The sequence below is a fragment of the Porites lutea genome, chromosome 2, assembly GCF_958299795.1.
Source record: "Porites lutea chromosome 2, jaPorLute2.1, whole genome shotgun sequence".
Taxonomy (NCBI): domain Eukaryota; kingdom Metazoa; phylum Cnidaria; class Anthozoa; order Scleractinia; family Poritidae; genus Porites; species Porites lutea.
Genome location: NC_133202.1, coordinates 12674226 through 12696612, shown reverse-complemented (window position 1 = coordinate 12696612; position 22387 = coordinate 12674226). Strand labels below are relative to the sequence as shown.

Genomic DNA, 22387 nt, shown 5'->3' with positions numbered 1-22387 from the left:
GGCTAAAAAGTTCCTTTTCAGTGTTAAGGCGTTGGCAGAAGTGACGGAAAGCAGAGGAAGATGTTTTTGGCAAAGCTGAAACACTGGTGCTGTCAGGTTTAAAATAGTACAGGGGCGGCTAAAGAAACTTACAAGGGGCGGATCCAGAAAGTTCAGAAAGGGGCGACCACGACACTTGCTGGCTATGGATACCATCTCTTTTTTTTTAACACTCAGAATTAGTATAGGTAATAGCATGATTAGTGATGATAATGGCATAAATATCGCGAGTGGTATTTCGAAATTGTTATACGTAATTTCACACGCCGTTAGGCGAGTGAATTTTGAAACAATTTTGAAATATCACGGGTGGTATTTGTGCCAAATATCACGTACAAATCATTGCTATTATTTGTTTATACAACAACGCACTAAAGGTTTGTAATTTTCACATGTAGGTTTTTCGAATTAAGCTGAAATACCACTGCTCTAAGTCAATCAAATTGTAGAAATTTCTCATGTAGCAGTTTAACATACGAAATTGTACAGAAAAAGGGCTGGTCGCTGTCCACTCGGCAACACCTAAATAGACTCATGATAGCTAAGTGCTTCAAGGCGATTTTACCCCTTCAACTGTCGTCTTATGGCAAGAAAGGAAGAAAGGTTATCCTCTCTTGTCAGTAGCTTCCTTCTACTCGATGCCAAAACAATCCAAGTTTTTGAAAAGTTTTCAACTCCAACAAACTTTCTGATGCTGAAAGGAAGCATAGCTAAGAATTTCAATCCAAAACTACACGTAGACATCGTAAACACTTGCATGATTTAACGTATGCGGTGTTCGGGGAGTATCGCAAAAATGTATTTGCTTTTATTTTTCTTATGGTCTATTTGGCCTTTATAGGGTTCTTTTCATTAAAAGCAATTCGATTTGATTTTTTTTGTACAAAATTTGGGTAATTTCTACTGGATGAGTTTAATTCCCAAAATTTGTCCGTTTGATTTCTCGGACAGCTTTGACTGTAGTTGACTTAGTTCCCTACTTTCTCTCGCCACCCTTCCTCCGCATCTCGCCTCTTTTTTGAACATCTTCTTTTTATCATTTGTATTGGTAGTAGCATCTGAATACGGTATATAGTATACATGCGAAATTTCTGCAATTTGATTGGCTTAGAGTAGTGGTATTTCAGCTTAATTTGAAATATCTACATATGAAAATTACAAACCTTTTGCGGGTAGTATTATAAACAAACAATAGATGATTTGTAAGTGATATTTGGCAATAACACAACTAATGATATTTCAAAATTGTCTCAAAAATTTCACTCGCCTAACGGCTCGTGAAATTACGTACTATAACATTTTGAAATATCACTCGTGGTTTTTATGCCAAATATTACTACTAATCATGGTATTACCTATACTAATTAAGCAAATTTGGAAAAAAAAGAGCAACCGAAAAAATGTAAACGGAAATACTTTGTGATCTCCAAAGCTTAAACAGGCCTCGATTTTAAAATAGTGGGTACATAGTATAGCTAAGTGCTTCAAGATGATTACCACAGAACTGTCGTGTCATGATAAGAAAGAATGAAAGGTTACCCTCTCTTGTTCATCTTTTCTATATTTTACCTAGAATAAATTATATAAAAATAGTTGTTTTCTTTTTGTGTTTAGCACTTCCGGTTTAGTTGAACACTAAACACTGTTGCCTCATCCTACACGATGCCAAAAAATCTTGCGCTTCGGAAAGTCCCAACTTCCTACAGATTCTGATGCCGAAAGGAAACGAAAAAAGGTCTATTCAGTTGTTATTTACTTGATTTATACGATGTTCGAGGAGTATCACTAAAACTGTATACTTTTTTTATGGGCAGTTTTGATTGTAGGGTTACTATTTCCTAATTTAAAAGCAATTCGGTTTGATTAATTGTTTACACTTTTAGTTTCTCACGTGGCTTTGTCTGTCGTTCCTCATTTTTTCTCTTTCCTCCGTGTCGATCGTATCTCCTGGCACGCGGCGATTTTTACGCACACGCTAGCTCAACTCAGAGAAACAAGACGCCTGGGCCCGGTTGTTCGAAAGATGGATAGCGCTATCCAGTGGATAAGTCACTTTATTATATAGATACTGATGAAATACTAGGTTTTGTCCTTTTACTAAAAAATCATATCTTCATCGCGCGCAGTGAAGATACTTTTTTTATCTTTCACGTGTGAGGATATTGGTGTCGCCATGGTTACTAACATGATTAGCCAATTACAAGAGAGCTTCCCGTTCTTAGGGACGGACCATTAGAAAAGTTATGGGGGAAGGGGGAATTCTCGAGCCGCATGAATTTTTTTAGGCCGTAGCATGAATATTTTTTAGGATTAATTGGCGTGCATGAATGTTTTTTCATTTAATTTTCCCTTGCGCGAATATTTTTTTTGTTCTTCGCCCGCCCCTCATAAGTTTTCTAATGGTCCGTCCCTTATTGGAGTTTTCGAAGTTTTCACGACAAACTGAACTCCTCCGGACCCTGTGTAACAGCCCAGACTTTTTTTTTTCTCATTGGTTTATTGATTAAGGCTTAGTTCACACCCCGGATTGCCTTTCGTGTCGACACTCTCTTCTCCGCAGATGAGCTCGATCAAGTTGTGTTTTATGTAGGAATTTTATCAGTATCTATGAAATAAACAGAACATTACATGGCCGCTTGGGGATACGAATTTTATCTTCTCGTGCTGATAGTTTCATTTGTTCCGACGAAAAGCTCGTATCAGTACGGTTCTCAATTCCAGTGGGCTGTCAAAATACCCTACGTGTACACAAACTTAGGATAATCCTTTTGATATGAAAGTGCCCGCCCCTTAAACCTTTTGGTGAAATTTTACGATTTTTCTTTTTCCCATTCGAAGACGAGTTTCTCAAGTACTTTGTGAACAAATTGCAAATTTTACTATTGCAAGCCTCAACTGTACAACATTATAAACGTACAAATAAAAGTGAATAATAACATATTACAGTATAAGACATCCTAGTAGACCCAGAGACATGCAGCTGACGGAAAAAATGAAGGGGAAATCACTGCCTTAAAAAATAAACAAAGAAAACATAACAGTGAAAGGGTCTTAACTTTTGCTAACCAGCACTAGAAACCTTTTATGACTTTGATGTTTCTGATTGGTCAGAAAATTGTTTCTGGTCGTCACACGTAAATAGAGCCTGGATGTCCGAACGTGAGGATAAGATTAATGATTTAAAAATCTAGAAACATTGAGCTATCTACTGTATTTCCTTAGGCCTCTAACTCGCACATTTACTTGAAATCACTCGCCGTATGGAAGGGAATCCAAGACAATCTTGGATTCCGGATTCCTTGAGCTGTATTCCGATTCCAAAGCCCAGGATTCCGGATTACCTTACTCGGGCCGAAATCACATTCTCTGTACAAGAGGAACTCGTTTTTGCAAGAATTGATTCCTATCGAGAAACAATGAGAGTCAAAGAGAATTATATACAGAAATTGGCATGATGCTTTGATTGTCGCAGCTGTTTTAATCTACATGACTAACTTTAAACTAACTTAAAAAATGGCGAAAGCGTCCTTTTTTCATCACAGCGGTTAAGATTCCCTGACCAACCTTAAACTCCCGTTAGTCTATTGAATTGTTTAAGTTCCAATGCAGCGTTTCTGTTGATTGGCGTAGGTATTTCGCGATTGTTTTTTTGTTTTGTCTTTTTAATTCGAGCACGTTGTGATTGGCAAAACAGAAACCAGTCATAGCTTGATTAAAGGTTGCCCGCAGGAGTTTTGGGCCGTCAAAATATTTGTTTTGAGATCTCATTAGTTTATCGTATTGCCTGCATTTGTTCTGGAATTACAACACTAGATTAAAAAATACAGTGAGAAATGCAAGGAAGGGTTTTGCATGACAGAAAAGAGAGAAAAACAACGCCCCGAAGGAAAGCTCTTTGTCTTTGATGACAATAACGAGGTTTCGACGTGTACTTGTACTCTACCAGAAATTTCCCTTGCATCCGTAAATAGTACAAATAAATAGAGTTTCGACTTTACACTCGCAATTTCTTTCTTTTCTTTGACTGCCATTCAGGTGAGCGTGGGTCTGTAAGTTCCTTGTCGCTGTGCTTGATTTCAACAGCGCGATATTTGCGAATGGGATTGGGTTTATGCACAAGCTGTTTCCTCAGCTCTCTGATGTAAATCTTCTCTTCTTCCTCTTTAATCCTTTCCAGCTCATTTCTTGCCTCTTCTTCTTCCTGTTCCCTTTGCTCCTTGTGCATTTCATAAACCTCTCTCTCTTTTGCACGCTTGTCGCTGTTCATGGCGAATTCTTCGAACTGCGTGTTTGGCTTTACGATAGATTTGTCAGGAACGAATGGCGCACTGTATAGTACATTAGTGGGCCTCGCTCTGAAGACTCGCTTCATTCTTTCTTCTTGAATCTCTTGCTGAAGCTAGATAAGAGTAGAAATGAAATTTTCACGTAAATGTGTGCACTACTTAGTACTGAGAAACGCCCTCGTAGAAAAGAAAGCAAAACCCCGAAGTGTTCAAGTTGTAGCAGCAAAATGCCATCATCCTGCAAATTGTCTATTTGTTGTTGACTCATTTTTGGCCACATCTTTTGCTGTATGGTAATGGCTAGAACATACCTTAAAATTCCGAAAATAAACCCCTCCATGTATAAGCCCCCCAATCCGGTAACCCAAAAAACCCTCCGTTAAATCGCTCCTCCAAATATAAGCCCCCGGGGGCTTGTACTTGGAAAATTGCCCTCAAATACAAAGTAAAACAAAGCAAAAACGGTAAATTTACTTCCAACTATAAGGCTAGCCCTCTCGATTTTGAAACGCAAATTTCTCTCCGTAGATAAGCCCCTCCAAAAGGGCCTTTGAAAAATATAAGCCCCTAGGCTTATTTTCGGAATTTTACGGTAATTTGCAGTTTCAACAATATATTGGTTCATTATCGTTTCTGGTGGAGAGTTATTCACGTCACAAGGATTAGATTGAACTCTTTATAGGCGTAACAAGACACTATGGGAGGAACGTAAGTCGTTTCGTGGTCGTTTTAAAGATGATAGACAAACAATCAACCAATCACACAAAAACAAAACAAAACGGTCTCTGATACCTTTTGTCCCCATTTTTCAGCCTTCACAGCTCCGCGGTTTTCTGTCGACAGATTGAATGGCGCAGGCTCGGTGAGATATTTCGATGACTGAGGCAAGAGTGGAGGGGAAAAACTTGGTAAAGGCTGAGCCTGGAACTCGTGTAACTGTACAAAGAAAAATAAGTTTGAATGACAATACAGTTGAATCATGCTTTACAGACACCCGCTGAATAAGGAAGGTTAGGGACGGACCATTAGAAAACTTATGGGGGGGGGGGGGGGGGGGCGACGAAGTACAAAAAAAAATATTCGCGCAAGGGAAAATTAAATGAAAAAAAATTTATGCACGCCAATTAATCCTAAAAATATTCATACAAGGAATTTGATAACGAAAATTCCCCTCCCCCCCATAACTTTTCTAATGGTCCGTCCCTTATTACGCACAGTTCTATGTGTCCCTCGACAAAGCCCTTATATTTTCCTTAAATTCAACCCGCTTAATAGGGACACCCATGGACGTGAACACTTGTTTTCTAACCAATTATTGAATTAACGCCGTGTCACAAGGACTCGTTAATGCAGACACTTTAGTGTCACCTGTGTGCTGTAATAAACCTTTCCTTTTTGAAGGGAAAAAAGCAGCGGCGGAAAGTCAATGAGATCTTGAATAAATATGCGAATCAACTTTACAACATGTATTGCCTAAGTTCGGTTTAACGGATGACATTTCAGACGAGTAAATGAATGAGTTTTGTCCTAGGAAGAGTCTTTAACTATAAGCCTACCTTTTTTTCATCCTCTATGATGGTTTTTATTTTCTCTTCTTTCTTATCTTTCAATTCTTTGTCACGCTGGTCGAATGAGAATGGCTTGGAATGTGTGCTTTGATGAGTCAGCTCAGGTTTAAACACAGTGCTGAAGTCAGGAACAGGCTGCGCTTTTATCTGCCTGGGATGATCTTCATCCTGAAAATTATTTCAATAGTTTATTTCAAGCGGATCAGGAAAATGCAATTTCAATCAAACCAAGTGTGTGGAATAGCACAATTATACTGGTACATTGAAATGTAAGGCACAGATAAGAATACATGTACAGTAGCTGTGCTGCAAGACAGTAATGGGGGAAGATCCACCCACCAACCCATTCACAGCAATGTCTCTGCGACGTTGGAATGCCTGGGATGGGACTCACTAAAAGAACGTAGACTCCTACTTCAAGCCAGCATGTTTTATAAGATCTACTTTAGGGTGATGTGGCCTAACCGGAGATCAGGCCCAATTTGAGCGGTTCTCATACATTCTCTATAACGGCTACCGCTGAAAATGGTTTCGCCTTGCCCGCCGGAATGTAATTTTCAAAGCGAAACGAAAATAGAGCCTGATCTCAGGTTAGATGTGGCCATCCGCTTTCTGCCTGAAGTGAGACCTTTAACTCGAGTCAACAGCTCAACTAATCACCATCCCATTCCACCAGATTAGCATATCTAATAACGTGTATTAAATACTTGTTTTTCTCAAGGGCTATAGCGACTTGGAACAATTTTCCAATGAAGACTAGTGTGAACTCTCTTGATAAATTGAAAGCTGATGCGGCACTTCCAGTTATAAAGTCATTGTTATAACTCTTAGGAAATAATTTATTTATAAGTAAATTCTAATTTTATATTTCTATATTTATACTTCATATATTTATGTATACTTTTTATCATAATATTTTTGTTTTCTTTCTTTACATGTGTAGATTCCTATAGTACTTTGTTTTTATAACTCCTGGTATAGTTTTAACTGTTTTAGGAGCATATTGATTAAAGGATTCAAAGGGTTTTTCAGAGACCTAGAGGGAGATAGGTTAGGGTTTGTAGTCTTTTCACTTCTTTAAATTCCATGACTTTCCATAACCTTACGTTTAGCTATCACTTCCTAACATTTTCAAAACTATTCTCATGTTTTGACCTACAATAGGGTCTATCAACACTAGCCATAAAGGCTTTTTACTTAGATAATTTTTCTGTCATCATCAACAATTAACAAATGTGGATGATTTGCTGCAATTTTACAAATTTTGTCTGAGATGGGACAATGTTCAAAGACCCCACCGGCAAAATTTGTCCTGGGTTAAAACCGGGCAAAATCCGCTAAATAAACAAAATTGTGTTTTTCTTTCTAATTATTTGTTGTATTAAAAAGTCATTAGTCTTTTCATTAAGTAATGACAGTTGTGATGGCCTGACAAGAGTAAATGGATTCTTGTGCAGATAAATTTCTTCAAAACAAAAAAAAAAAATTTCCTGACTTTCAAGGTTTTGCAATGACCTGTACTAACCCTGTCATAATTAATAAGAAACTTTGCAAACGCTATTAATCCTTGTGTACATGTAAACGTTTAAGTTTTTATGTATTGTATACCTCACTGCTGGGTTTTTCTTTGGTTTTATGCACCTCTGCTCGGTCCTCAGAGTGGAAGTGAAATGGCTCAGCTTCTGTGTTAGGCTTCTTTGGTATCATGTACACACCCAATGTTCCATTGCATTCAAAGATTTTATGATTCAGTTCAGTTGCTTTGAATTTGTAACTGTAAAAAGCAAAGAAATCTTTCAGTCTCAAAATCAATTACGATTGATGGGCTTAGATAAACTGTAAGTCTCACAAATGTAATAATCATTTTTGCTCTGAACCCCATCTGTACCAGGATTCGAGTACACGCAGGTACCATGATTAGCCTGTTAAAAAAGTGATCGTTTATTTGCCAATCAGGTGGAAGGGACATTTGAAACGCACTTCCAGTATTAAAACTTTGTTGGGCTCGCTGGGGGCCCAGAACTAGGATCTGTGTGCTGCTCTGCAAAATAGTCACCGGGTACGTAAGATTATCTGCAGAGCATGTTGGGCAAGGTGTCCTTTATTTCTTTAGCAGCACTGTACTCTAAATGTAGCTCAGGCTTACTTTTGCTCTTGGTTGACTGGGAAATCTTTTAGTTTTTCATACAAAGCGTGCAAAGAAGGTCGTGTCGGATAGCCCGGGGCTAGTGGACTTTGCTATCGGGCTAGTGTTCTTAACTTGCCTGACAGGCAAGTGCTGTTTTTTGGGAAAATTCAAATTACAGAAGGATTGTAATCGATCCTACAAATTTAAAAGGGTTTTGGGGCTAGTCTGAAATGACTTGTGGGCTAGTACATGCTAGCTACAGCTTCCCCGAATGGCAGGCTGTAAAACTGACTTTCTTTGCACCCTGCATACAAATCATATGCTGGGATTCCTAGGATGATCAATTTTATAAAACTTTTACAAGTGTAGCTATTACATTCATTCTAAAACAATAGCTATTAAACACCTGTAAATTGTGCTTGTAAAGGTCAGCACACACTAGGCGACAAGTTGCAACAACGTGTCAGGATGACATGTCGCAGCGACTAATCGCTTTATGTGTACTGGTCTGTAACAGAATTTTGTCGTTGCAACAAGTCGCACAAATTCTGTCTGATTTGATTTTTTGCAACATGTTGCAGAGACAAAGATTTTCACAAAAATTCTCCAGTACATACGAAGCCATTTGCAACTGGTCAACCGACCTGTACACACCAAGTGATCTGTTGCCCCGACTTGTTGCTGCAACCTGTCGTCTAGTGTGTACTGACCTTAAAAGTTTTATCATTGACCTCTGCATTTCTCAAGTTCAGAGAACTTATTAGAGCAGAGCCTTGCTTGTATTTAATTTTTTTTTTCAAAAAGCAGGCTAATTCAAGTTTACACCACACCTCTTTATTTCTGCCTCTTGAACCTTTTCTTTTTCTTCCTGGCTAACACAGTCTGATGGCAATGGTCTTTTTCTATCCCGTGACATCAAGTTTGGTGTCTTTGGCATAGTTAGCTTCTTTTCTCCAGAAGCTGGAGGTGGTCCCTGGTTCTGCTCATGTATTGGTTTGACTCGGAACCGCTCGGGAGTTTTTTTCTGCCACTGGTAAACTTTCTGAGCCATGGATTGGTACTGACCGCATGGATTGTTGTCATTGTCTGGTTCTTTTCGCTTTCGTGATTCGGTCATTTTGAATGGAACTGGGACGGTAAGCTTTTTGTTCTTAAATGACTGAAAAAATAAATAAACAAATAAATTTAAATAAAAAATGTAATAAAGTTCTAATTAAAATAAGAATGAAATGATGTACATGGCAGAGATATGATAAAAAATAGAGGTTAATCCAGTTTCTCAGTAAGAAATGTGACGCTCATATTTACTCTGTGCCCTCTGCTCTTTTTAGTTGAGCTTGCTTGAGCACGCGAGACTCTAAAAATGCAGGGTTTTTTTTTGTTGGTGGGACCTAGTTTGTAGGCCACGCGTTCCTAGTGAAGACCGTGGAAACTGGGGATAAGAATCGTGGCGACTTTCACAGCAAAATCGATCCTTCTCTCCACCCACGACGGATCATTCATGAAAACAACCACGCGATGAATAAGCGCTTTCAACTTGCGGCGTTTCTAACAACCAATCAGCATTACGGCCAAAATCTGGCCGTAATGAGCACAAACGTGAATGAGTTTGGATCAGGCGCAATTTTAGCGGTAGCTGTTAGAGAGAATGTATGAGAACGGCTCAAATTGAGCCTGATCTCAGGTTATAAAAGTAGATACTAAGGAGCTATGGAAAATGTAATTACTTTCACGCAATATTGATATCTTATAACACAGACAACAAATTCAGCAGGAATACGCGCGAACTGAATTTAACTGTGTGTTCTATCAGGTTCTGTTAAACTTACACATTTTTCCTGTGCTGAACATACTGTACCGAGCCATATCTTGGTCTGGTACAAAGAAGTCATGGGCCCCTAGCTGATACTGATAAAAATCATCGTTCAATTTTTTTGAGTCTAAAATCCCTGAAAGAGTACTCCTCAATGGGCTTTACCATTTAACGAGGTAAAGCCCCTCAATGGAGCAATATCAATATGTAGGCTAAGATGTGCGGCCCGTCAGTCCTTTCAATTTTTAATTTTTGAGTATTTACATTATGACATATAGTACTTGTTTTGTATTCCAAACGAAAAAGTAGTATAACAGCACCGGCGCCTTTGACAACAAAACTCATCTCCAAGCAAGCGAGACTCAATGCTACTAAAAGCGTTCTTCTTATGAACTACAATACCGTATACTAATGATCAGAGTCAAGACTACCAGTTTTTTTCTTCAGACACCAAGAAACTTTCAAAGTTTGCTTGTCCATGGAATTGAATGCATGCTTGCTTTGATCTTAAGATCAGGAGTTATGAATGACTTGCCTAGGTTCTTGCCTGGACTTTGTAATAGTTAAGTTTGTTTTGGTTTTATCTCTCTTGAAGAGTCAACTTGCCAGCAACTCGTGGGCAAGTCTAGCTCTTGAGTACTCAAAGGGCAAGGACATCATTGTCTGCCACCGAACTATGAAAGGTCTAAAACTTTCTTTGCAGGGAAATCTACTGTAGTTCTAACAACCACTCTACTATTAAAGGATCTTTTTTCAAGAACTGCATGAGAGATTTAGAGATACAGTTTCAACTTTCTATACTCCTTTTAGTTGACTCTCCTCTCTAAGACAGACACATACAGACATGTGCAGGCCAGATGCAAAATGGATGAGTTGGCTCAGACAAGGGTATGCGTCAGCGCTGACAAGCATCTGCATCAACAACAAATACATTGTACAATTTCCATGGAGCACTTTACTTACTGGTGAAGGCGGGTGCTGCCTCAAGGTACCAACAAAGTCCTTTTCTTTTTGTTCTGTTTGTGTGTGATGTGTACTGGGTCCAAGCCTGTCATCTGTTGCAAAGTGAAACTCTTTAGGATGTGTAAGATTGTCGACAGCTGATCTACATGGCATGTATGATTGCCCAGCCAGGGCCTTCTTCATGGAAACTTTGTTCTGTTTTAGCTTTTCATGAGTTTGTTTTTGTTTCTGTGCAATGACCTCCAACTCAGAAGCTTCTCTTGACCTCTGTGCTTGACTTGCCGCTATCTTTGCCTGGGGAACTCTCCTGCAAAGGTGAAGACTGAGTTAGATGGTTTATAAACTATGATCCAGCATGGACAGTTTTTTAGTCCTGAAGATACTTAACAACTTTTGGCAAACAAATTGCAAGGACTTTTAAAGGATAAATTGCAGTTTTCTTGAAAAGACTAAGATTCATAACAATAAATCAACATTCTTTAACCCCGTTTTGAACACCTTATTGCCTAGAACACTTAATAGAGTCATTTAACATTTCACGTAACGTCAGTCACATTATTTTATACTAGACTACTGTAGTTTCTGTAACAACACTTTTCAAAATGACTGGGTATGACTTGCAGTTGCATCTGAGGCAATGAAATAGCATATGAAATAAAGAAACAGAAATAAAAAAATTGTTCATGCACAAAAATGTTTTTACATAACCTGTGACTTTAATGATCACCAAGGTTGAGCCAAATTTTGCTTGGCAAAATAATCTAATTTCACTGCAAGTGGTGCACATGGCGTAAACAAGGTAGTTAATTAATTTCAAGGACTTTTCTAGACAACTAGTAAAATTTAAGACCTTTTCAAGACCGTAAACTATGAACCATTTTGGTATGAACACATCTGTGATGCATACACTTGGCTCTGCCCCTTTATGACGATCTTAACCCATTCGCCCCTGAGCCGCCCATGCGCATCTGGATCCCTCCTACCACTTGTGACATCATCAGTTTTAATGGTCAAGGATAACTTTGTCTGCTAATTATGCAGAGTGAAGAGATCTTTCAAACCATACCAGAATGAGCACAATTCAGTCAAGGACACCAGAGAAAAAGGCAAAAAAAATATGTAACATTGTACCGAAAAATTTTCATGAAAATCTTGTTCGACTACCCACCTACCTTTCCTGTCATCTAATTCTAAGATCCTAAAAGCTTTCATAAAAACTTTTCTTAACAAAGAAGGAAAGTCAAGACTGCTCTGTCACTTTTACACTCAAAAAACTATCTCAAAATTTTGCTCTCTGTGCATGGCCGAATTTTGCAAGCTAACATTTTATATCTGGATCAGAAGGCTGCAAAGTGTACGACCTGTATTAAAATGGCTGTATGGTAAGTTTTAGCTCTTTATAGCACCAAGGTGACAAGAAAACTGCTTGACTAGCCTCAAAACGCATTTTTTCGGCAAAATTTCCAGGGGGTAAATGGGTTAAGGAGGTTTGGACGCATTGCTCTTAAGGGATAGACATCTGGGAACTACAGAGGTGTCTTGTGTACCCATGCACTCGTTGTCCATTCTTGTCCTAGAGACACCCCCCCCTCCCCTTCTGAATACACATAATCCTTCCTTCTACTACTAATACATGAGCAGGCAAAGGAAAGTGTATGCTGTGTTGTAATTGGCTACCCGAGGAGCAACTTGGCCATTTCATGCTGCTTTTGCTGGGCTGCAGTCTTGTGTAAACTTCTGACCAATAAATAAATTAATCCTATAATACTCAGGTACACACAATAGAATTTTAATAGACTTTTTTTACCTCATAAAAGTAGGTGTCTGAGGTATGGTCAGCAAATGAGGTTTAACCTTAGGAACCTTTCTTGCAGTGGGAACATCTGAAGAACTAGACACTGAAGAACAAGTTGAGGCATTGGAACAGGTTGACAGAGTCCTTAGTCGAGCAGATCGTCTTTCGGGGACCTTCTTTGATCGTTTCCTGGTGAGACAAGGAATATTGCTTGGTTAAAAGATCATCTAAGGTTAATGCAAATTTTGAATTCAAATTTGAAAGTATGCAAAGAATATTCAGGTAAATTAATTTGGATTAAAATTTACTTCCAACTAAGCAACAATAAGCCAGTCAGTCCCGAATACTAAATCACCTGGCTCAGTTGTTCAAAAGTCAATGGGCGTGATCCATTCAACCAAATTCCAACCGGGAAAAGTGGTCCAAGGTGGACCAGTTTTTTCGAAACTTTTCCGGTTGGACCGAACCGATCCACTGAGTTTTGGACCAAAATTTCCGGAAATTTTTCCTTAAATGGATTGCACCCAAGAACTACAAATCCAGGAAAAGTTACCGTGGCACCTTGTAAGCTCTGTTTGCAGTTTACTGAGGATATAGGTTGTGCATTTATTGATCTTTTTTTGGTTTTCTTTTGGGGGTAGGTGGTAGAGCCAAATAAAGATACACGTGCAAGAATCTCATGATCATCAACGGACATGCAGTGATTTTGTTACAAATAGTTATGGTGTGTCCTGGGACTCATCTTGTGAAAAATCATGAGTCCTACCCAGAAAAAAAACCAAGGATTTCTAAATTGAAAATACTTGGCATGCATGGGCCTTTATCAAATTATGTAACCAGACAGTTGAGCTGAGACAGAAGCCAGAACTCTTTATTACAATTTACTGAAAAACGAAATCACACGAACAGGATATTCTACCAAAAAAATATTCAAATCTATAAATCGCTCACTCTTTGTGTCCTACGGGACGCATGCCACAGGACGCAGAGGTAACAAAATTACTTGACTTTTCTAACAAGTTTACATTAGCAGGATTAAAATCCAATCTACTCTAAATCCATCGTACCTTTTGACTTGACTTTGTGAAGTTTTAACCTGGTTTTGGGAAGCGTTTTCTTTGTTGTCCTCCTTTGTGGCTTGACAACTTGCAGCGGAGTTTGAACATTTCGACAACCATTCTGACCAAGACGTAACGACATTCTTGGGGGCTTGTTTTTGGCGAGACTCGTTCGTCTCAGTGCTGGCAGCTGACATCTCTGGATCCACTTCATTTCGATTAGGAGAGTTTTTATTTTCTTTATGACCATTTGGAATTTCTGAAGACGCCACATCATTGATCGTGTCGGCAACGACTGCGTCCAAAGGTTCTGCCGACGATCCATTCGACTCTTCGTCATTTTCGTCTTCTTCCACCACAACGCCACCTTCATCCGCTATTTTTTGATCTTCACACAATAAGATATACATGAAGTTAAGAAAATCGAACACCTCGGACCATATTGCATTTGAAAAAGTCAATCAAAAATATAAACATACCAAACCATTTGTCAGCGTCGGGGTCAATGACGTGTTGCAGGCCCTCCGTGAAATCCACAAACTGTGGTGCATCGTACTCATATTTTGGTTCAATACCCAAATCCATGTTGCAAAAACACAACTACCAAACGCCTTTTAACTCCCTGACTGCCAAAGTCAATTTAAAAACAAGAATTCGACAAACAAATGTAAAAGTAACTCGGGATATTCACAACCACAGTCGCACGTTTGATCGTTAGATTTGAAACTGACCGCACTCAAAAAGATGCTAGCCAAGACGCTTTCCTATTGGTCAGTTGAAAAAGGCTTTCAGTACATATAAGGTAATCATTACCATATTAGGCACAGAGACCATTCAATATGGCGGCGACAGAGCGCCGAGCGGGGTGAGAAAATGTTTGGGAAATTGGAAATTTAAATGTTGGTCAGTTCATAAATTCCCTAAATTGCAAAATACCCTGTCACTTCATTTGCATCTTGTTGAATGAGAACGTTTTATTGTTTGTGTTATGTGTCGTTCTTTTTGCGTTGCAGTTAACACAAGCCTCAAACAGTAACATTAAGTTTAAGTCATAAAACGTCTTCTGTTAATCTTGTTTATTTTCCCAGGTGACGGCTATGAATACTGACCCTTTAATAAAATTCCTGCCATTTGATGTCAGTAAAGTGCGGGCTCAAGATGTTGTTGTGGTATTGGCAGTTTTTGCAGCGGTGTTTTTGTTCAGAGCTCCTAATGTTTGGGAGTTGAAGCCGTCTTGGCAACTTGGCGGCACTTCTGAGAGCCATCATAAGCCTGGTAAAAACCAGCTGTAAGTCATACTGTTATTGCTTATAGTGAGAATAGTTCCAGTCGTGAACTCAACCCAAAGTGTGCTACATTTGCCACTAATGGATATACAGCTTTTTTTCGAGAAAGGTTTGTCGGAAAAAGTGCACGTATTAATCCCAAAATGTATTGTGGGTGGTTTTGGGTTCACTGTTCTTCGAAGAAAGTTGAAAGAATGGCACGAGAGACCATGGACACATGTTTGTGAGTGGTAAAGGATAGCAAGAAAAGTAGGTTCGAAAGCTACAGTGTCAGGAACAGTGTATAGATCGTATCCCATATTACCTCTTGGGATTGGCGTGCGGTCATTGTTTCCGACTTTCACTGTTTCTTTCTCAAAATAGCTGTATATGTTACAGTTCACTCAACATTCCCCTACACTATATCCCCGTCCCAAAAAATAATCCCTGCGCAAAAAAGTAATTTATTTTATTACAAATAGATATATAAAGAAATAATCCACCCAAAAGTCACCAACACCACTGATTTCCCCGCAAAATGACATCTGAGAGATGAGTGCAGAAATTCTATACTGATGTAGCCTGCAAGCAAGCTCTCCGGGGTGCTCTGGCGGCAGAGCAGGAAAAGGGAGGAGGGCTTGCAACTACATCTCTGGAATTTGAATTCTGCCTTCAATTCCCCTGTGGCTCCCCATCAACTGAGCTGTCATGGAACCTTCTCCAGTGTCTGCATGATAAGGGTGTCTGGACATTAAATACCTGTTTCCCAGGGACTTATCAATGTACATGTGTCCTGGTGTAATAGAGGGTGTCTACGCACTAGAGATGATCTTAACACCCTCAGAGTTTGCTGTGTTCATATGTAAATTTTCAGACCTGTTCCCCTTATCACAGATTTGGATAGCGATGGAATTAATGGTAAGGACTTTCAACTCAACTTTACCGTTTGATTTTCATGCTTTTCTTCTTATTGACAGGTCTAAACTGGCGTTTGAAATTTGCACCTTGTAGTTGTTTGTATTTCACCTCTTTCAGTAATAAGTAGGCCTTTTGCAAAAGTTGATCACATAATCAACTTTCTGTAAACATAGTTCGCTTATTTTTTTTGTGTTTACAGAAATTGATCACATGACTAACTATTGAAAAATGGCCTATTTTGAAAATCTAAGCATCTGGGTCCAGTTTTCCCAAAACATGTGCTGTGGGGAAGATCTTAATTCAGGCTGAAATCCACAGTTCATTTGAAGTGCTAATGGGCTAGAAATAAAGTTCATACTTATCCACTGGATAGCAATTTATCCGGTGATAATGCTATCCACCATTTGAACAACCAGAGCCAGGTAGATATTATTTTGCATCCTTAAAATATGTTTTGTGAACCATTTTGGGCTAAAAGGAACAATAATATTTCCATGATAACTCCAGTATTGAGAAATTCAGATAATTTGACGTACTGTCTAACTGCTTACTTTTAATTTCAAAAAATAATAAATGTTTGTTTGTTTCTTTTCATAACAGAAGTGATTTCAGCAACCAAGGATGGACGACTTCTAATACACATGCTTCCCCCACAGGAAGATCATGAACCATCATTCACTCTTCCTCATCTTCATATGAAGGTACTGTCCCCATTACTAAAAGTACTGAAAAAAAAAAAGAGAGACTACTGCAGTTAACTCTCTCATAGCGACCACCTCCTTTAAGCAACACTTTGAAAATGACCCTTCAGTTAAATACTGTTTCTGCTAATCAAAAACTCTCTTGTATAAGCACCACTTCTTAAAGATTTCTTAAACAACTGTGACAACTTTTTAGGCCAGAAATGTGTTATTTTCATTTCTTTTCTGTTTCCGGTAAGTGACCACGCGGTATGAGGCACATATGATTGTAAGAAAACCATTGCTTGATTGTTACCAAAATTCAGTTTTTTAGCTCTGCTAATAACCAAGCAATATTGCAAGCAGTTTAAAGCAGTTGACTTACAAAAAAGATGGCTGAAAAGCGCATTTTCCACTTTGATAGTGCATACTGTTTATAATAAAAAATTGTACAAAGTTTTACAGTTCCTAGCGCTATTTGATGTGAAACACTAATTGCCAGTTGTCTATTTGCCTATTTTGAGCTTGCTATTAAAACTGGAAACCACACCAAATACAGAAATAAGTGGACGTCCTTGTGCATTTCTGATAATTATGCTTGTGACTTCTCGGGTTAATGGCTTCAATATGCAGTGCTCGACACTAATGCTAGTCCACTAGCCCGGGACTAGTAAAACTTTGGGCTGGGCTTGGCAAAAATAAGCTTCTAATAGCCCCTAACCCAGTTAGTTCAGTTGACAAAATAGCATTTCTAAAACTCTTTTACTTGAGAAGTTCCTTTTTCTACAACTTTTTATCAGGAGTTTGTTTCAATCTATAGGTTAAGTATTTTAATGTAAACTAAGGAAGGGCTCGAAATTGCGACTGATATGGTCGCCAATGCAACTAACCTTTTCTCCTTGGCGACTAAAAAATCGGGTTTAGTCACCACTTTGGCGACCAGGTTTCTCAATGATTTAGATTTTAAATTAAAAGAGTAAAGTTGAAACAAACATTTCGTCTTATCTTGCTTTGCTTTCAATCTTATATCGCACCATATGTATTACTATGATGCGAGCTGCGTCATTTACATTATACAAACTGGCAACTAAAAATTTGCATCTGGCGACTATATTTCTACAGTTGGTCGCGTCAAGGCGACCTGAGGATTTTTTTTTATTTCGAGCCCTGTAAGGACTTGCTACTCATATCGTGGAGGTATAATATGATTGACTCGCTAAACGGAAGCCATGTACAGCCCTGTGCATGAAGGGAGTGAAATAGAGATTACTGGTTCCTGACCCCCTGGTATTTTTTTCTGGGCTTTTTTGGACCAGTGGCTTTAATTTCCCTCATGGGCTAGTGATTATTTCACTTACTAGCCCATTGCCTAGTTTCCAAAAAAGTCAGTGTCAAGCCTAATATTTGCTTTATTTATTTTCAATTGTTCTTTTGTTCTCCTTGTATCAATATTGTATGCGCCTTGGCCCTATTTCCTTTTGAGTTACATGGCTAACTTGTTTTATTATAGTATGTACCTTAGTTGTTTTACTGTAACTTATTTATTTAATATTAATTGTAATAAAAAACTAAAGAAGGTAAATTACATGTAATTATGTTTGTCAGTTCAGTTTGAGCTCATTTTTGTTATTTTTCCAAGGGTGGTTGTTTACAAGAGAGTTGACTGTATTTCTAACATTTAGTGGACAGGTGTAAATAAGTAAGCAAGATCATGTCTCCCCCCTCCCCCCCCCCCCCCCAATAACTAATAATGGTGGACAGTTAGCCTGCGTAGCAAGTGTTTCTGTTAGGTTTCGGAGCAAAGAAAGACCGAGGAAGGGGATTTTTGGTTTTGACCGAGAGGGAAATGAAACGAGAGCCAAAAAATGAAAGAGGGGGAGGGGGAGGGGAAGGAAGGAAACGCTTGCAGACAAACCCCTCGATTCTGTAAACCTGCGTGAACGCAGTGCCTGATTGGCTCGGCTAGTCGAACAATCTTGACATGTGTCGATCAAAGGTTTGTTTCATACTGAGAGGTCATGTATGGTACGTGACACGCATATTAATTTTCTGTGGTTGTTGTTTATTCTGGTCGGCAAGATTTGCCTTCCGATGCCAGAGAATTTTCTTTAACTTCTTCTCAAACGCAAAGCTCTTCTTGCAACTAAGGGCTTCAGGCCGTTTAATTTATTCCCCAGTGTCTCCTGGATCTGAATAACTAAAAGCGATTTTCTTTTGTCAGGGTATGGGATGGTTTCCTGCAATGTTTTGTCATGCTGAACCCAGCTCGTTAGTGTTTTTTTTTTTTTCCAGGATGTTAAATTTTCCTGGAACGATAGTGATTTATAGATCCAAATTTCGAAAAGTGGATTGCACCTTGAACTGAAGCTACATTCACTATGCAGGACTACATTGTGACTCAAAATACAAACAAAAAATTATTTTGGTTTCACACACGCGTCCTCTAGAGTTCATTTTCGCTCCGCGGGAGGCCAAACATTTTATTGGTCAATTATGACAGCTGATGACAGCATCAAAATAATGTCGGTGCGTGAACTCAGGCATGCCAGGCCAAGTGGGCGGTTTTCAAAATCCCGGGGTTTGTCTGCAAGTGTTTCCTTCCTTTCTTCCCCACCCCCTCCCGGCTCTTTTACTTGCGCCACTTTTGTTGCGGTCAGTTTGACTCTCGTTCCTTGTTCTTTTCTCCTAAGCCACACAGAAACGCTTGCTATACAGGCTAGTGGACAGTGTACTTTTCCATTAAGGCAGGGCAATTTGACTTTTGTTTAATACAATGTATCTCTCTGTTTCTCAGAAAGAAGTGGTACTTCATTCTAACTCCTCTCAATCTGCTCTTCCTGTGGCTCTTGGAGCAGGATGTGATCACAGAAGACTTTCTTCTCTTGATGTTTGTCGTCAGGTGATGTAGATATGTCACATGTCAAAATTATATTCAGGTTTTTACTTAATATTTTTTAACCCAGGTTGATTCTCTTGTCATGTGCCCTATCCCTAATTCATGAATAATCAGGCATAGGAGACAAAGGAAGTAGAAAATCAACCTACAATCCTCTTCACATTAGTTGGGACAGTAGTGATTTTTCTGCCCTCTCAATGTTGGTGTTTGCGAGTTGGCATCACGGGAGCAAAATATTCAACACTGGGAGGAAAGGAGCACAACTTTTTGTCAGAATGTGGTTACTGCATGGGGTGTTTCAATTTAATGTGACGAGGATTGTAGGTTAAAATATTTTAACCTGAATATAATTTGACCTTTAACAGATACATGTACTCAGACTTCAGACTTGTATTTAGATCAAACTCCAGAAACTACAATGTGAATAAAGACCTCCAGTTAAAAAGAATAAAAACTGCCTAAGAGGTCTGTTTATGATGCAGTTAATTTAATCCTTGATTCAAATTTTACTTTCTGTTGTTTCAAACTTACATATGTGATAACATACCCGAAAACAACTGTTGATAAATGCGGCATCTGTCTGCAGATTATAGTCGTTGTGACGGATGATGGAGTGGCACATTGTTTCACAGACCAGCTGGAGCAGCTATGGATGACTGTTGTTTTCAAATATGATAGAGAATTACAATCAATATATTTTAGGTAGGTAGCCAAGCGTGCCCAGTTCGTTCAGTTCTATCTGAATGTTCATACCATCTTTTCTCTTGAAGCCCTCTTGGGGGTGGGGGGGGGATGGGGTTTAGAGGGGAGGACGAGGGGAATGTATTTCCCTAGTCTGAAAATCAGATACAGTCGTTTCGTGTTTTGAAAAAATGGGCCAGTTCTATGTTGCTATTCTTTATGTCGCTTGTTGCCAGGTCATTAAGGCCTTGTCACTTGTCGGAATTTGACCGTAACAGGTCCTCTATCTTAGTGTGTCCATCCCAACCTTGTCCCAAGGGTGCTTTTCCCTGACTTTTGAAGCACCCTGGGGACCAGGTTGTGTCCATCCTAAAGACAGACAAAGAAAATTGACTGAAGAATGGCAGCAACTCTTTCCAGGTGTCATTTATAGAAATGTCCATCAGGAGGGATGGACAATCATTATTGTTACAGTATTATTTTATTTCTATTTTCCTGCCTTCTAATTTTTTTGTTTCATGAGAGATTACATGTAGTATCAAAGATACAAACCTGCTATCCTCTTTGTTCGGAACTACGTTCACCCGGACGATTCATACTCAACCTACTTATGAAATGACTCCTAGGTTCATACCCTTCACGGTATTTTTATTGCCAGCCTTTGCTTGGGTAAAGCTGTGTCCAAAGCCTTGACATACTTTGCTAGAATATTGATGCCTTAATAAATTATTTGTATTTTGTTGTTTTAATTTGTAGCGAGATAGCTGTAAGAATTGTACCATACTCACCTGACCATGGCCTGGTTTTGATTGGAGGGAAAGTGGCTAAAGGAGACCCACTCAAAGATCATCATTTAGAGTAACTACTGTACTAATGATAATTATAGAGCCTCTATGCGTACCTGCGGACTTCGTTCCGTTCGCCCGTCGTCGATTTTCCACCAAATCGTCGCGTAACAAGAATTGTTTTGCGTAGCCTGTTCCAGGCTCTCAGATAGTAGGATGACGCGTAAGTCAAAGGCACGCGAAAATATGAGCGCTTGACCTTGTCTCTTCTCGTTGGGTTGGGGCGGAGGGAAGGGACTGCGCCCGAGTTCAAACAGAGATGGTTGAATTTATCGCCTTGCCTTTCCCGTTCCACAGTAAACTTATAATTTGGTCATTTCACGTCGTAGTCGCGCAGTGACGGCAAAGCAATGTACAAAAAAGCGTGATGCACTTGCAGAGTTGTTGTTTTGCTCCCTAAACCTATCGCATTTTGACGTTCCCGTTGCCGTCGCCGTCGTGGTTTCGTAAGAGGGAGCTTAAGCAACGACGACGACGACGGCAACGAGAACGGCAAAAAAGACATAAGTTTAGACAAGCAAAACAACAACTTTGCACGTGCATCATGCTTTTTTGTACATTCCATTGCCGTCATTGCGCGACTACGACGTGAAAATACCTAATTTCACGTTTTGTGGAGGAGGTGAACACAAAGCGACGACTTTCTTTTCCCTTTTCTGAACTTCGATACAGTTTTTATTAGAATTCAACTCCAGAAAAAATTGCCAACATTTGACGAATTGAACGAGATGGAATAGGCGCGATAAAGTTTGAGGCGGCGCGACGTCTTTATTTTATAAGCGACGTTTTCATAGCCGTCGCGGTCGTTGTTGCTTAAGCTCCCTTTACAACGACCGCGACGGCTATGAAAAAAAGTGAACTCGCGCTACTTCAAACTTTATCGCGCTTATTCCAACTCGTTCAATTCGTCATGGTCGGCAAATTTTTCTGGAGTTGAAATCTACAAGATCAAAGTTAAGGAAAAGAAAAAGAAAGTCGTTGTCTTGAGTTCACGTCCTTGACACAACGTGAAATTAGGCAAATCTCACGCTGTAGTCGTGCAGTGACGGCAAAGAAATGTTCAAAAAAGAGTGATGCACGTGCAAAGTTGTTGCTATGCCAATCCAAACCTATTAATCTTTTGCCGTTCTCGTTGCCGTCGCCGTCGTCGTTGCTTAAGCTCCCTAATTTTAGCAATTGTCGCGACATCGATTTCGTCCGAAAAACCCAGGTAGAGTCTCATTGCACGTTTTTGGTTTAATAGTATTTAAATTTAAAATGACCTATTATGGCTCTTGCCTTCTCTTAATGGTGCACCAGTGAACTTGCCAAAATTTGCGATATCTTAATTTCAGGCATGACCATCAACATAACATGTCTGCAGGGCTTACTGCAGATGAAATAGCAAAACTGCCTCCACGACGCTTTCGCCATACAAAAACGGTAAATATTTCAATATTAAAGTACGTAGAT

General features: G+C 39.2%; 2 protein-coding genes across 2 annotated transcripts in view; one reads left to right on the top strand and one right to left on the bottom strand.

The window, feature by feature from the left end:
* Positions 1-2891: 2891 nt before the first annotated feature.
* LOC140927763 (targeting protein for Xklp2 homolog) lies at positions 2892-14359 on the bottom strand. The gene is made up of 9 exons (XM_073377447.1): positions 14130-14359; positions 13660-14038; positions 12605-12781; positions 10798-11104; positions 8852-9180; positions 7502-7667; positions 5882-6061; positions 5118-5261; positions 2892-4438 (listed from the first exon to the last, which is right to left on the bottom strand). The coding sequence occupies exons 1-9, from the start codon at positions 14233-14235 to the stop codon at positions 4034-4036; spliced, it is 2193 nt and encodes a 730-aa protein (XP_073233548.1). The 5' UTR covers positions 14236-14359; the 3' UTR covers positions 2892-4033.
* A 358-nt stretch (positions 14360-14717) lies between these two features.
* LOC140927762 (uncharacterized) overlaps positions 14718-22387 on the top strand; it is an 18530-nt gene continuing 10860 nt past the window's right edge. The window contains exons 1-7 of the mRNA XM_073377446.1: positions 14718-14938; positions 15790-15833; positions 16434-16534; positions 19308-19412; positions 19996-20111; positions 20847-20948; positions 22270-22357. Coding sequence (XP_073233547.1) covers positions 14748-14938; positions 15790-15833; positions 16434-16534; positions 19308-19412; positions 19996-20111; positions 20847-20948; positions 22270-22357 — 747 coding nt within the window. The 5' untranslated portion in view covers positions 14718-14747. The remainder of the gene's footprint in view (positions 14939-15789; positions 15834-16433; positions 16535-19307; positions 19413-19995; positions 20112-20846; positions 20949-22269; positions 22358-22387) is intronic.